Source organism: Solanum tuberosum, unplaced genomic scaffold (assembly GCF_000226075.1).
Source record: "Solanum tuberosum cultivar DM 1-3 516 R44 unplaced genomic scaffold, SolTub_3.0 scf00073, whole genome shotgun sequence".
Lineage (NCBI taxonomy): Eukaryota > Viridiplantae > Streptophyta > Magnoliopsida > Solanales > Solanaceae > Solanum > Solanum tuberosum.
Window position 1 is genome coordinate 1121741 of NW_006239002.1, and position 14966 is coordinate 1136706.

The following is a 14966-nucleotide window of genomic DNA, read 5'->3' on the forward strand; positions in this document are numbered from 1 at the left end:
TCTTGAGCTCTCCCACTTCAATATCAAGCTTTTGGAGTGTGGTTTTCTTTGGATTGTATCAATGATACAGAGCCGTCCACCTCTCTTTGTGACGGTCGTGCCTTGGTGAAGCCGGTGTTACAGTGTTGCTCGGGGCTAGAATGGGCAGTGATCGTTGAAAAACTACATAAAAAATCATTAGTCAAATAGTAACAGCTAAATACAATAACAATCCAGTGTTAACCCCACCTATTATGATTTAGACATACCGATTAAGTGGGTGAGTTGTTTGGTATGCATGAATAAATAAGATATCTCATAAAATTATTTTATTCTATTTTCTATATGAATAGTATTTCATTTGAAAATTAATTAACGCTCATAAACATGAAATAAAATAATTCGATAATTTGTTTTGGGTTATAATCCTTAATTATCCCACCACCCAAAAGTAAACAAAAAATGAAAAACTATATCAACGTGAATAAATTTGGATAACTATAGGCATGAATAAATTTAAAGTAGTACTACATCTGTCTAATATTATTTGATTCTCATATTAAAAATATACTTATTTCAATTTATTTCTCGAATTTTAGAAATTACAAAAAATTCTTTTTTTTCCTTTGTATCCTTAATATTAATAATCACACACAGTAATAGTATACAAATTTAAAATTCCAGGGAGTAATTTGGAAAGTGAAATCAAACGAACTTGAAAAATAAAATCCGGAGTCCGGACACGTGTAAATTATACATTACATTATATATACAAGTTTTTAGTTGTCCAATACACACTAAACCCCTTTCCAGTATCGCTATCGCCACTTTGATAATAACGTGAATGAATTCCAATAAATTCAAGAATCAGCTTGTCTATTTTTCTTCCTCTTTCTCTCAATTTTAGCGATTCATGGCTACTGGTATTCCAATTCAAAGATTCCCTTGGGCAGATGAAGCACCCAGTTCAATTGGGTCATCCTCAATTTCAAACGTACCCAATAAAAAATGGCGTAATTGGTTGCCTCTCTTCGTTGCCCTTGTGTTTATAGCAGAGATTTCTTTTCTTAGTAAAATTGACATGGCTGAAAAAGCCAATCTTGTTAATTCTTGGGCTGACTCCTTCTATCAGTTCACCACTTCTTCTCGGTCCACCACTGAACTGGCTGTTGATGAGGCCGAATTGGGTGTTTTGGTTAGTGAGGTTGATCAGGGTTTAGTACCAGGGGGCTGTGAGGAGTGGTTGGAAAGGGAAGATTCTGTGGTCTTTTCCAGAGATTTTGACAAAGAACCAATTCTTGTTCATGGCCGTGAACAGGTTACTTTTTACTTCTGCTTATTAATCCCTCCTTTTCAATTTGTTTGTGTGGTTTTGACTTTGATATGGTGTTCAAGAAAGTAAAGAACACTTTTGAATCTTGTGGTCCTAAAGATGTTACTAGATATGAAGTTCAAGAAAGTAAAGAAACTTTTGAATCTTGTGGTGTTTAGTACTAACGATACGTAGAATGTTCCAAAATAAATGAGTTTTAATCTCATGATCTTAAAGATGTCACTAGAGGAGTTCAAGAAAGTAAAGAAACTTTTGAATCTCATGGTTTTTAGTACTAAAGATACATAGAATGTACCAAAATAAATGAGCTTTAATCTCGTGGTCTTAAAGATGTCATGTAGAAAGTCAGAATTAAAGAGTTGTCGAAAATGGATGGAGTTTTTTTTTTCTTTTTTGTTGAAATGGACTAAAAAGTAAAGTAAGGCAAACAAATTGAAAGGGAAGGGAGTATTGAGTATTGGAAATAAATGGGCCAAATGGAGATAATGGATAATGAGGATTCATATAGTGGAACCTACTAGTTTGGGATTTAGGGACAGTTGCTTTTGTTTTCAACACTGCTTTTAGTGATATTCCTAAGTCTTTTTAGATAATGCATTTACTTCTTTTATGGATTTGTTTGCACGCTACATAGAGCTCTTTTATTATAGGGCGAGGAGTCTGCTTCCTGAATCCCATATGTGTTGACATCACGGTATGCTTAAGAGTGCATGGTTGACTTCAGACTTTTGGATTGTAGCTCGGATATAGCAGGAGAGTTTTCTTAGGTGTGATGTCTTTTGGTTGTTGTGATTTGTTTGCGAGGAAACTTTAGATACGGGTTGAAATTTATGATCTTATAGTGAATTTTGATGTCTATTCAATCACTATACCTTATACAGAATTTGATGTCTGTTCAATCACTATATAGACATTTAACTCCTGTCCGGTGGGATGTAAGTTTGGAACCAATTTCAATAAGAAGTCTGATGCAGCATTTCGGCTACCACGACAAGCTGGCATAGCTAGCGTGCTACAATCTATGGAGTCAGCTCAATACTATGCTGAGAACAACATTACTCTGGCACGACGGTGGGTAAGCACATTATGAAAAAGTTTTATTGCATTCCCTGCCGTCAATGGACAACTGTCTTTCAATTTTTCTAAGTAACATTTTTCATCACATTATTCTTTAGTATTAGATTTAGACAGCTTTTGCATTATAAGCACATTGGCAGCTATAGATCCTTTGTCCAAAATTTTGCCATAGGCAAGATGTTTAAAAACTGATAACATGAATGCATGCTTCGTTAGGCAAAAATATATTCCCTGTAGAAAATAATTCAGATTCAGATTGGCTCTGCATTTGCTGTATTCTTTGTTCAATGTGATTTTGTGAGTGGATAGTGTTGGTTTTCTTCATTCCTTTAGGGCAAAAAGAATAAGAACTTGGCTTTTCTGTATGGGCATTTTGAGGATGAGGGGAGAACTTAGTTTCTGAGTGGTATAAGTCAAGCTCTTCCTATTTTACTTACAAAGAAGTTCTTTTCTTTTTGTTTACTTTATTAAGGGTATCTAAGATGATAATTATAATTTGTCTACTCTTGAGGTCTTTCGGTATGCCGGATGAGTTAAAGGGGGCTTACAACTCACAGCTAGGTAAGTAGGTATTATGAACCTAATCAGAACTCATTTTCAGTGTCTAATAGGAACAACTTTTGAATAGTTAAGGTGTTCAGCAGGTATAAGGTTGGGTTGGGTGTCTTAAGTGAATGCTATGGCTAACTTTAACTGGTGGTGTATGACTTAAGCCTTTACCGAACCATAAGTTTATGTGCAACCATACATATTAAACAAAAAGAAATTACTTAAAAGTTGCAGAGCTAATTGAGCACCACCAGATACTTAAAGCTATGCCAGCAGAATCTATCATAAGTTTGATCACAAAGTTAATTTATCTACCAAAAGATCTTTTGATTATGTTGTAGTTGAGATTTTTCTATAGCCTTGCTTAAAAATTGGCTTAGCATTATAAACATGGTACTTAAACCAATGCTACCTGCCATGACGGATTCTGAAATTGCCTTGGTTTGTGCTTCTTCTTTATATCGAATCACAAAGTCAGTCTATGCAGCCAAAGTTCTCAAGGATCCTAGTGTGGTTGAGTTTTAAAATTTGCATCATTTTGCTGACCTATTTCATTTTTTTCACTCACATACAGAAGGGGATATGATTTTGTAATGACAACAAGCCTCTCTTCAGATGTTCCTGTTGGGTACTTCTCTTGGGCTGAATATGATATCATGGCTCCAGTACAACCTAAAACAGAGAATGCCTTGGCAGCGGCTTTCATTTCTAATTGTGGTGCTCGGAACTTCCGCTTGCAAGCTTTAGAAGCCCTTGAAAGGGCAAATATCAGAATTGATTCTTATGGAAGTTGTCATCATAACAAAGCTGAAAGAGGTTAGTATACTTCAATTATTCAACTTCTGAAGAAAAAGGATAAAATATGGAGCATTTTTTAAGTAAAATAGTACCACTGTGGAGCTAATTCTTGTCCTTGGGATAATATTATGGATTTTGATTGACTCATTCTCGGTGTCACCACATCCTTCAGAAGACAGGGTTTTTCTACCAATGGGAACTTTATGTTTTTTCTCCTGGCTAATAATGTAAGTATGCATGCATGTTGTCTTTATATTATTGGTGTAGGTGTGTGATTAGAGTTTATGCTAGTCCAGTGATTTTGCCATGTCAATGGGCTATTTTTCTCTTGTTCTTGATTAAAGTTTGAGTTGAAATAAGTTGGGATACAGTATTTAAATTCTTGAATTTCATTCTGAGGAAATTATATTGAGATTTGTTGAAACAAAAGTATACCGAGAAAAGGTGTTGTGGATAAATCATCTATGTGGATGTAGGGTATTTTCTGTTCTTCTTTACATGCATTTGGTTTAGGTTTGCACTGATATCCAATTAAATCTTTATTGTTACTTGTCAAAAAGGAAAAGGAAATCCAATTAAATCTAACTTGTGGTCTCTGTTCTCAATCTGATGGCAGTTGACAAAGTGGAAGCACTGAAGCGCTACAAGTTTAGCTTGGCTTTTGAGAATTCTAATGAGGAGGATTATGTAACTGAAAAATTCTTTCAGTCTCTTGTAGCTGGTAATCACATTTGTATTTCTTAGTTGGTAATGTAGACTTGGATTTTCAGAGTTGAGTGCATCTGTGATTTTAGCTTAGTCCTTTCTCCCTTTACAGGAAAGATATAGTTGCTCCCATTGTATGCTGATGTGGTTTTAGTTAGATCTTCTGTATTTACTAGCAGACCTCGGAAGGTGGAAATATTTTTGATGAAGTAATTGGCTTCATTAGAAGCATCAAGAAGATGCATAATAGTCACAAAATATAGAAGTAAAAGCAAAAGAAAACCTGTTAGCTCCTTTTAGGAACAAAAAAAGATTTCTCATGACCAGGGAGCTAGCAAGGGGATGCATTGGCCGCATTTAGCCTTTCATTCCATCAAAACATCTTCTATTCCTTTCAATCCATATGCTCCCAAAAATATGAGCAAGCATCATCTTCCAGATGCTGTATGGTGCTGTCAACTTTCTCGCTGCTCCAACTCTCTAGAGTTTCCTTCATGCTGTATGGCATGCTGTAATGCCATTTCCAAAAAACAGAATAAAACATATTCCAGAGATCTGTTGCTACTGTACAGTGCGTAAATAAGTGACAGTTTTGCATCTTTATGACACAGTATATAGAACTTACAGTTACTTATAAAAGTTGCAGGTAGGACAAACATTTGAGTTCTGATAAATTCTTGATACATTCAACAATGGTTTGGATTTGGACTTGCATTTCTGTAGCATGAACAATGTGAGGCTAAAGATATAGGAATTTTTTTGAGGTGATTATGGGGGTATCATTTTTTTTTGACAAGGGAAACTCCCCGCCCACTCCTATGCAATAGTTCACAAACCACACAGGAGAGGTAACTCGCACTAGGCAAGCCCAGTGCGATGAGCTCGACCCAGAAGGCAAACCCCTTGCTTTTGTTGGCAAGGAGTTTCGAACTTGAGACTTCCAACATTCCAACATGGAATTGGCCACCTCGAAGGGTTACAGGGGTATCATCTTAATTTGAGCATTTTCTTTATAAGCTCTACAACAATAACAACAACAATGCCACAGTCCTAAATAAGTTGAAGTCATCTATATGAATCCTCACCGACCATGTTTCTCTATTTAAATTTATCTCATGCCATAATCGTACCAAGTAGAAATAAAAGTAAAAAAAGTTAAATATACATAAAGTAAAAACTAGTATTAGAAGTCTTCTATATTTTTACTAGCTTATAAATCTTTTATTAAGGCTAAAGTACTCCTTGGCAACCCTTCGGGGTAGCCCAGTGGTTTGGGCTTGGGACTTCCATGTTGGAGGTCTCAAGTTCGAAAGCAAGGGGTTTGTCTTCTGGATCGAGCTCGTCGCACTGGGTTTACCTAGTGCGGGTTACCTTTCCTATGTGGTTTGCGAGCTATTGCATAGGAGCGGGGTTTTTACCCTATGCGCACCCAAAGGGTAGCCGCTGCAGGTTTCCCTTGTCATCAAAAAAAAAAAAAAGTAATCATTGGCAAAGCATCGGGTCAGACTAAACATACTAACATGACCATATTCCTAATTAGTGTATATATTACCTGTATAGATTTTTTCTTTCATTGTGCATTATCTTTAGCTATGTCTGAATTGGTTCCAAGAAATTGTAGGTCTATCTCGTTCTTCATTAGCACCTTTATTCACCATGGTTTTACACCTAAATACCGGTGCATCTGAGGTTGACACATGATATGACCAGATTATCTCAAGTGACTTTCTCTCCTTTTAGCCCCAATGTTTGCTACTTGCACCGTTTGGTTGGTATGGTTCTGTTTAATCTCTTCTAATCATCTATGCCCCGAACATCCATCTTAGGATCCGCATCTCTTCAATACTCATCTTGTCAATATGTTGCAGTTTAGTGGCCCAATATTCACTACATGTAGAACGTCTCCATTTCAACCATCTGGTTTTGATTCTAAGATTAACCATCTTCATCTATTGTTCCATTCTCTTGGAATTGCATTTAGGAACCCAAATCCTATCTGACTCACCTTAACTTTGCTCTTCATGTTGACTAAACTTGCAGTGCATACGTTCAATCTTACTTCTACTTATCCTATGAAGTGCTTCTCCACAATTCAAGCTTTTGGTTGACACCATCACCGATGTTGTCAATTAACACAATATCATCAGCAAATAACACACACTATAGAACCTCATATTGTATTTTGTTAGTTACCTCATCCATAACTAGGGTAAACATATAGGGGCTTGATGCCCGATTATATATATGTTCTAAGACTATTTTTGTTCAAAGTTTTTCCCATGTTTGAGATTTTGAAAATCTTATCAGTTCAGGTGAGATCGTAAGGTTTTTAAATCTTTACTGCTGACAAAAGTAAGACTATAAAACTTGTAGGATCAATCCCAGTGGTGGTTGGTGCTCCAAACATCCAAGACTTTGCTCCTTCTCCTACTTCAGTCTTGCACATTAAAGAGCTAAAAGACGCTGTATCAGTTGCCAAGACTATGAAGTACCTTGCTGAAAACCCTGTTGCATATAATGAGTCATTAAGGTATGCATCAATGAAAATTGTTCCCTTTTTTTTTTGGCTCCAGTCGTTCACTTGATAATGGGATGGTGCTCTTCTTACTTGTTTGAATTCCCTCAATCACAAATTTGATTATCTGGCTCTCCTTTTTGGATTATCCCAAAATTTATCCACTTTTCTAATGTGTATAGACTTTTTTTCTAAGTCATCTGCTACCTTCTCAACATAAAATTACTAAGAAAGTAATACTGACCCATTTTACTAAATTGTTTTCACTTCTGGTATTTCCAGTTTTTGACCAACTTATATCTAGATACTGCTTTTTAATCTGAGCTGGATAAATAATTTGGGATGACAACACAATGGCTCTCTCTCTCTCTGTTTGTCTATAGTTATAAAAACACTTCTTCCCTTTTGAGTTTTACTAAATGCTTCTTAATTTTAATGGGGCATCTAACAGATGATTTTCTTTCGTCATTCAGGTGGAAGTTTGAGGGTCCATCTGATACCTTCAAAGCCCTGGTTGATATGGCAGCAGTTCATTCATCTTGTCGTTTGTGCATCTTCTTGGCAACTAGAATCCGGGAGAAAGAAGAGCGGAGTCCAAAATTTATGAAGCGTCCCTGCAAATGTACCAGAGGGACTGAAACTGTCTATCATGTATATGTACGTGAAAGGGGGAGGTTTGAGATGGATTCCATTTTCCTAAGGTATTTTCAATCTCCATTGACTTCATTCTAACCCATGAATATCTAAGCATATTTTCTTTAATTATCAAAAAAGATATTTAACCATATTCTCTGAATATGTTAGAGCAGACACGTGTCTACTTTTTCCCATCAGTTCCACTGCTTTTATCCTATTAAGTATTTCTGTTGTTTCTCACTCAACCACTCAATCAATGACAATTTTTGACAAATATTCTCCAGAACTACACCTGACAGAATAATATTTCAGATTTCTATTTTCTGAAATCTCCCATGCTTTTCTTTGATCTCTGGGAATGGTGGACTCTTTCTTTGTCCTTGCTTCCGTTGTCCAGGATGCACCTGAAAAGAGTATCATTTACTTCTCTCTTTCCCTTTTTTCTTTCACCAAGTTATGTGATTATTTTCATGTTGAAGAGCTAAAAGTGGAACCTAGTTGGTGTTTGACCATAGGATTTGGGGGCCCAATTTGAAGTTTTTATTTGAAACCAGCATTTCTTTATGAAATCTGCACAAAACTTCAACTTCAATTTTAAATCTCAAATTCTCCAAAAAGTAGGATTTCAAATTTCAAGTTGCGATTTCAAAAAAATTTAAATGTAAAATTTGACTCATAACTTTATATTGTATAAACAAAGATTCATAAGTTGGTAGATATAAATCCAACTTTACCGTATTTATATTCACAACCATATTTACTTCTACCAACCATATTTTTATTAAATGTGTGCTCGACGTGAAGAGATTGTACCATGTGGGAGGATTATATTAAAGAGTAGTTACACTACACTCATGTTCAATTTTCTTTCAACTTCAAATTACTAAATCATGTCTAAACGGTCTGCAGCCGATGTTGGCCCCTTATACTCTCTGTTTGTCTCCATGTTTAGGCAAAGATAAGAGCAGAGATGTTTTCACTTTTGATTTTCATGATCATATTGCATATTAACCTACCAATAAGCTGCGTGGCTTAATGAGTGTTTACCGAGAATTCATGTGAAATACATAGAGACGATTTCAACCTCTGCATCAGCAATTCTAATTGATTCATAGGCTGAAACAGGAAGTTCCTGAAAATTGTTGGTAGTTGAGCAACTAAGAGAAAGGAACTTGGAACCCTTTTCATTTAAATTTGCACTGAAATTCTTAGTTATTATATGGAAGTCTTGCACCCACTATATCTAGCGATTTATGTCCTGTACTTTTTCCTTCTGTTTTTGCCTTATCTCGTTGATGTTAACTTTGAATGATCATAATTTCTGTATCTGCGCAGGTCAAATGATTTATCGTTGCAGGCCTTTGAATCTGCTGTGCTTGCAAAATTCAAGTCTGTTAAACATGTTCCAGTTTGGAAGGAGGAAAGACCTCAAGTACTTCGTGGTGGAGATGAACTCAAACTTCACAAAGTATATCCTGTTGGCTTGACACAGAGACAGGCATTATATTCCTTCAGATTCAACGGGGATACTGAGTTCAAGAATTACATCGAAAGTCACCCATGTGCAAGATTCGAAGCCATATTCGTATAGCTGAAGTTTGAAATTTTGCTCGTATCAGAATTGCAAGCCATGGTGTAACTCTCTGTTCTTTCCCCGTGCCGTTGTTGTCTACAAAATTGGTTGTGGATCTTGCCATATGGATGCAACCAGAGAGTCAGGAAGTTATTGTTACAAAGGGTGAATCTGATATTTGGTGTAAACTTCTCATCCTTCACATTTTCAAGCATAAGGAAGGCCAGGAAGGATCAAATTTTGCCTTTTTTTTTTTTTAATGGATATGCCCATAAAATAACTTAAGTTATATACACTGACAACGTAAGGATTTTTAGTGCGGTGAGCAATTCACCAAGTTGATTGTATAGCTAAGAATTGTAAGTTTTAGTTCAGACTGCAGGTTAGTGTTACAGGTATTGACAACGATACAAACTTTAGCAACGGTTTCATAATCATGAATATAAGTTTCTAAAACCATGACTATAGTACTTTTTTGTGTGGTTAATTAAAGTACGAGAACATTATATTAAACGCTAAATGTAGTCGTTACACAACCATAAAAATATCACTGAGGATATTCGAATTGCCAAGTCCAGCCAAAATGTTCAGTACAAACGGAAAACTTTTCTTTCGGAAAACAAGATTATTAAAATTGAGGAAAATGATTTTCCTAGTGAAATTAGAAAAAATAAGTTTCACGAAGTGATTTTCCTCCCCACCATTCAATATACTTCATCTTCATTCATCCCACCCTGCCATCACTGTCACCTCCCATAGTATTTGTATAGATTATATATAAATATTTTAAAGATGATTGTTTTTGCTTACTTACTTAATACAAGAAAAAAAAGAGTAAGAAATTCAGTTATTTTTTACAAAGTGATTTTCCTCCCCACCATTCAATATACTTCATCTTCATTCATCCCACCCTACATCCGTGCCATCACTGTCATCTCACATAGTATTTGTCTAGATTATATATAAATATTTTTAAGATGATTGCTTTTACTTGCTTACTTAATACAAGAAAAAAAAGTAAGAAATTCACTTATTTTTAAAAAAAATTATTTTCCTGGTACCCAATACACCCCTAAATGTATGCTTGGAACCTTCGTTGTCCAAAGACGAGTAGAGAACATGATGCTCTTTTTTTGTTATTATATTTCTTGTGTGTACTAGGGGGACAGTGCACTTAAGTTTGGGTGAGAATGAAATTTTTTGTTATTTTGTCTGTATGAACTGTATTACTCATATTAAATTCATTTTTATAAAATTTATCTTTTTTCTTTTTTTCACTATGTGTAAACACGTTAATTATTTCGATCAGTATTCTATGTAATTATTTTATATTAATTTGCCGCAAAATCAATTTAGAAATTTTTTCCATATGAAACGAGTGACATGTTGGTGAGTATTGGACAATAACAAATATAAATATAAACATGATTTTGTTTTTAATATATTTGAAAGTAGAGTAAAGTTTTTACTAAATAAGTTTTTTTGTCAAAATTGAAGAAAATAATAGTGATCTTCTATAAGTGATGCAACGATTATAATCATACACATATCACCATTAAATGTTAAATAAATATTTGTAATTTGAAAAAAAAAGTTAATTATTGCATTAATTTTTTATTTATTTTTTGCATAATAATAGTGTTCTTCTATAAGCGATGCCTTTTTTTTTTTGTTGAGGACGAGTAGGAACTAGTTCCTTTTTATCATCTTTGTGATTATATTTCTTGTGTAGGAACAAATAGGAACGAGTAGGGATAGTGCACTCTTTTAAATGTGGGTGAGAAGATTATTTTTTGTTATTTTGTCTATATTAATCATATTATTCATTTTTTTTAAATCTCTTTTTTTTCACTATGTGTAAACACATTAATTATTTTGATTACTGTTTTGTGCAATTATTTTAGATTAATTTGTCGTAAAATTAATTCAGAAAAGTTTTTAATGTGAGTCAAGTGATATGTCGATGAATATCAAACAATAACAAATACAAATTTAAGAAGTATTTCATTTTTAACATATTTGAAACCAAAATAAAGTTTCTACTAAATAAGATTTTTGTCAAAATTGAAGAAAATAATAATGTTCTTTGAAGCGATGCGACGATTATAATTACATACATATTATCATTTAATATTTAAAAAATATTGTATTGTTTAAAAAAGTTTTTTTCTGCATATTGAAATATTGTTGAAATTGATATTTCAAAATTCACGGCTAATATTTAAAATTTGTTTGCTTTCTTTACTCTTTAATTTTATATATTTGTAAAGTAAAATACACAATTTTATTTTAACTTCTTGATGATTGAAATGAGTAGAAGCAAACACATATGTTATTACTCTATGATCACCTTTTGTGGATATAACTTAGATTAAGAGCTTGCTTGGTATTGATGTTGGCAGCTCATAAGTCATAAACACTTATTTTGAGAGAAAAATATTTTTCTTTAAAATTAGTTGTTTGGCAAGCCTGTAAAACTTTTTAAAAATGGAAGCAGAAATAATTTTTCTACTGTTGGAAATAAATTAAAAAATTTTGCTTTTAAAAAAAATAGAAGCATTATTTTTTATTTATATATAATAAATTCTATATTTTATTTTTGACGTTTATTATTATTTTTATTTAATATTTTACAGAATCAGAAAAAAAGGTAACAACAATATTTTGCAAGATTAGAAAAAAGAAAGAATAACAATTCAAGATTTCAACCCTCCAAAAAAATGTATAATATTGATTGAAAATTTGAATATAATAAAAATAAAAAATTAATTTTGTAATAGATGTTTAATCTAGTTTCTCTCTATAAAGTAATCTTACAATTAAAAGTACATTAATATTTGCCCTTTGTTGCAATTTGACTCTCAAAATTTTATTTTATTTTAAAATTAGTCAAACACAATTTGATTATAAAAAGCATTTTTCAAATGAATTAGCCAAACATAAATTATTATTTTTTCAAAAGCACTTCTCTGAAAAACTATTTTAAAAAAGTGCTTCTAAAAATAAATTATTTTTAACGGCAATGCAAAACAGACTCTTAATCCAATTAAATTATTCTCCTAATAAATAAAAATTGCTCAAAAGAATTGGTCAACATAAGATCAAAGTCATACATTACATATCTTTTAAGACGATAACATCTAATTTGGTATCGAATCCGTCCTTATTTAATTTCATACCAAAATTGTTGTTGATGACAGTAAATAATCAAACTATTCAAAGTTTTACCAAGCCTTAATTTTCCTACAAATAGGAGTTAATCTTAGGCAAAGAAACATACAACAACAACAGAGTCATTTGATCCTCACAACCACATTTTCCCTCCTCTTTCTCATTTTTAGCCATGACTAGAAATATTGGTTTGATTGAAAATATCACAAAGAGAAAAATCTCGTTCAAGAAAAGACATAAGACCTTCTTGAAAAAGGCTTTTGAACTCAGCACCATTTGTGATGTTGAATTGGCTATCATAGTCAATAGTCCTGACCTAAGATATTTCCAAATAATGATATGATGTTATAAGTAGCTTTGAAAAATTTAGAGATTTCCCGGCGAAATCCACGATGACACCAGAAGAGTTAACCAAGCAAAGGATCGAGAAAATAGAAGAATAACTCCAAAAGGTAAGAAAAAAAAAACAGGGTGGAGGAGTTCACAAACAAGATGTATGAAGTGTTGAATAAAAATGATATTCCCACTGACATACACCCTTATGATCTCAACGAATTGAGTAATGTGATCAACCAGTTACTCAAGTACCCCAATCAATGTTTCATCCTTTGATGACTTTTTCTCAAACGGTACCTTTTGTAGACCATTCATGGGGTTGTCCTTCTCCTTTTTCATTTTCTTCACAAATATTGTATCCTTCAATACCTCAACAAATGGATTTTACAAGACCTCCTGAATTTGCACCTCCAATGATGTCTCCTCCAATGTTCCCTTTAATGACATTACAAGTGGAACCTTTAATAAATAATATCCACCAAATGGATGCACTAATGCCAATGAATTACGATCAACACTATTTTATTGGCGATTAACAAATGTTGGACTGGAGTGTCGATGATATAATAATAGCCTTATGTGATGATTTGCCTTTCAACAACAATAATGTTCCACATCCAAACAACACAAACACTATGTAAGATCAATGTGTCTCTTTTATTTATTAATTAATAAGTGGAGTACTAGTTTGCATATCTGTGTCATCTTTTTGCATCTCTTTCATTGTGGTCTCATTTGAAGTATTTGTCCGTCATATTTCCTTTTTTTCTATGCCTGTTATTTTATTTACTTGTTAAATTTATGAATTTAATGTTTATTGGTACTCAATATATGTTTTTATTATTATTATAAATCGAAAATGTAAGCTAATAACAGATCTAAAAATCGAAAATGATTTTTTTTTTTAAAAAAGAAGTAAAGAACACTCATCTAAAATAATATGCATAAAGATTGTAATGACTAATGAACAGCAAAAGTTAAAGAATTCTTTCTTATTTTAGAAGCAAAAGTTTCCGAGACACAATTTTAGTATGAACAATACTTTCGAGTTTCGAGAGGCAAAACGAAAATATTTGGAATATTGTGTCTTACGGATCAACTAAAATCAAGTTAAAGATGTCTAAATAATTGGGTGTTTTTTGGTTGCTAGTAAAGGCCACATTAAGATGTCTATTTATAGATTGTGTCATTTTAGAGACTCAAGTATAGCTTTGTAACATAACCTTCCTTCTGGTTTATGATATTATACTTATCTTGATTTATTTATAACTTCTTTTAACTTATTTATCATTAATTAATATATAAAAAAATCAACATGACTAATTTACCCTTTTATAATATTATATTATATTACTTTATTTATTGAAGATCTTTCTAAGGAAATTCAATTAATCTTTTTTTTTTTTTAAAAAAAGACACTGAACAAATCTCTTCTAATGTGGGTGTGTAGTAAATTCATTTTCCTGAGCATTAATAAATCCATGGACTACTCATTAATTTGCAACCAGGAAAGTCAATATGAAAACTGCGGAGAGTAAATTGTATTTCTTTTTAAAAAAATGGCAGGTAAGCAACAACTTTGAAAATGCACTTCTAATCACTTCAATTTGACTTAAATTGACCCGATAATAAAAATCTTTAATAAGATAATATTTTTAAAAATAATATAGGTAAAATGCTGAAGTTAAATAATAATTTTTTTATATATATAATTAAAAAGTTATCATATAAACAAATAATTAAAAATGTTAAGAATGAAATAGACAATATTGCATAGCAAAAAGAAAAAAGAATATCTATTATTCAAAATTGAGAAGCAAGTTTGATTTTTAAAATAAAATTAAGGGTCTAATTAGTGTTTGGCAATAAATATTTTCCAAACATTCCTTGGAAAATATTTTCTATGAATAAACAAGTTCTTTAAAAATAAGGAAAATGACTATGTGACAAATTTCCTCCGCACTCACCCAATCCCCAACCCCTACACATAGGCCATCCCCCCTCCCCCTTCCGAACTCCCACTCTCCATCTCATCACATTTTTGTAGTGTTTTCTATATAACATATAAATAATTTTGAAATAATATGTTCTTACTTACTTATCAATACTAAAAATAAAAAATAAAAAGTCATCCACTTATTTTTTAAAAAAATATTTCCTAAAAATTTATTTTGTGTGAAAATATTTTCTTTCCTACCAAACACACCCTAAATGATTTTCAACAAAAAATAAAATAAAAATGAAGATTAATACAAGAATATTTTTATATATTTATTTAAAAGATTGAGATATAA

The 14966-nt window shown here is 32.5% G+C and overlaps 1 protein-coding gene across 1 annotated transcript; it reads left to right on the forward strand.

The window, feature by feature from the left end:
- The first annotated feature begins 762 nt into the window (after nt 1-762).
- On the forward strand, nt 763-9635 carry LOC102592560 (glycoprotein 3-alpha-L-fucosyltransferase A-like). The gene is made up of 7 exons (XM_006346351.2): nt 763-1297; nt 2223-2383; nt 3513-3754; nt 4353-4457; nt 6815-6971; nt 7430-7657; nt 8928-9635. Exons 1-7 carry the CDS (start codon nt 893-895, stop codon nt 9181-9183), a joined length of 1554 nt encoding a protein of 517 aa, XP_006346413.1. The 5' UTR covers nt 763-892; the 3' UTR covers nt 9184-9635.
- Nucleotides 9636-14966: the final 5331 nt, after the last annotated feature.

Excerpts from the sequence above, each read along its gene's own strand:
- LOC102592560 (XM_006346351.2), top strand. The coding sequence starts at position 893 with ATGGCTACTGGTATTCCAATTCAAAGATTCCCTTGGGCAGATGAAGCA. Across the intron at positions 3,755-4,352 it reads TCATAACAAAGCTGAAAGAG|TTGACAAAGTGGAAGCACTG; the intron begins GTTAGTATACTT and ends ATCTGATGGCAG. Across the intron at positions 4,458-6,814 it reads CTTTCAGTCTCTTGTAGCTG|GATCAATCCCAGTGGTGGTT; the intron begins GTAATCACATTT and ends TAAAACTTGTAG.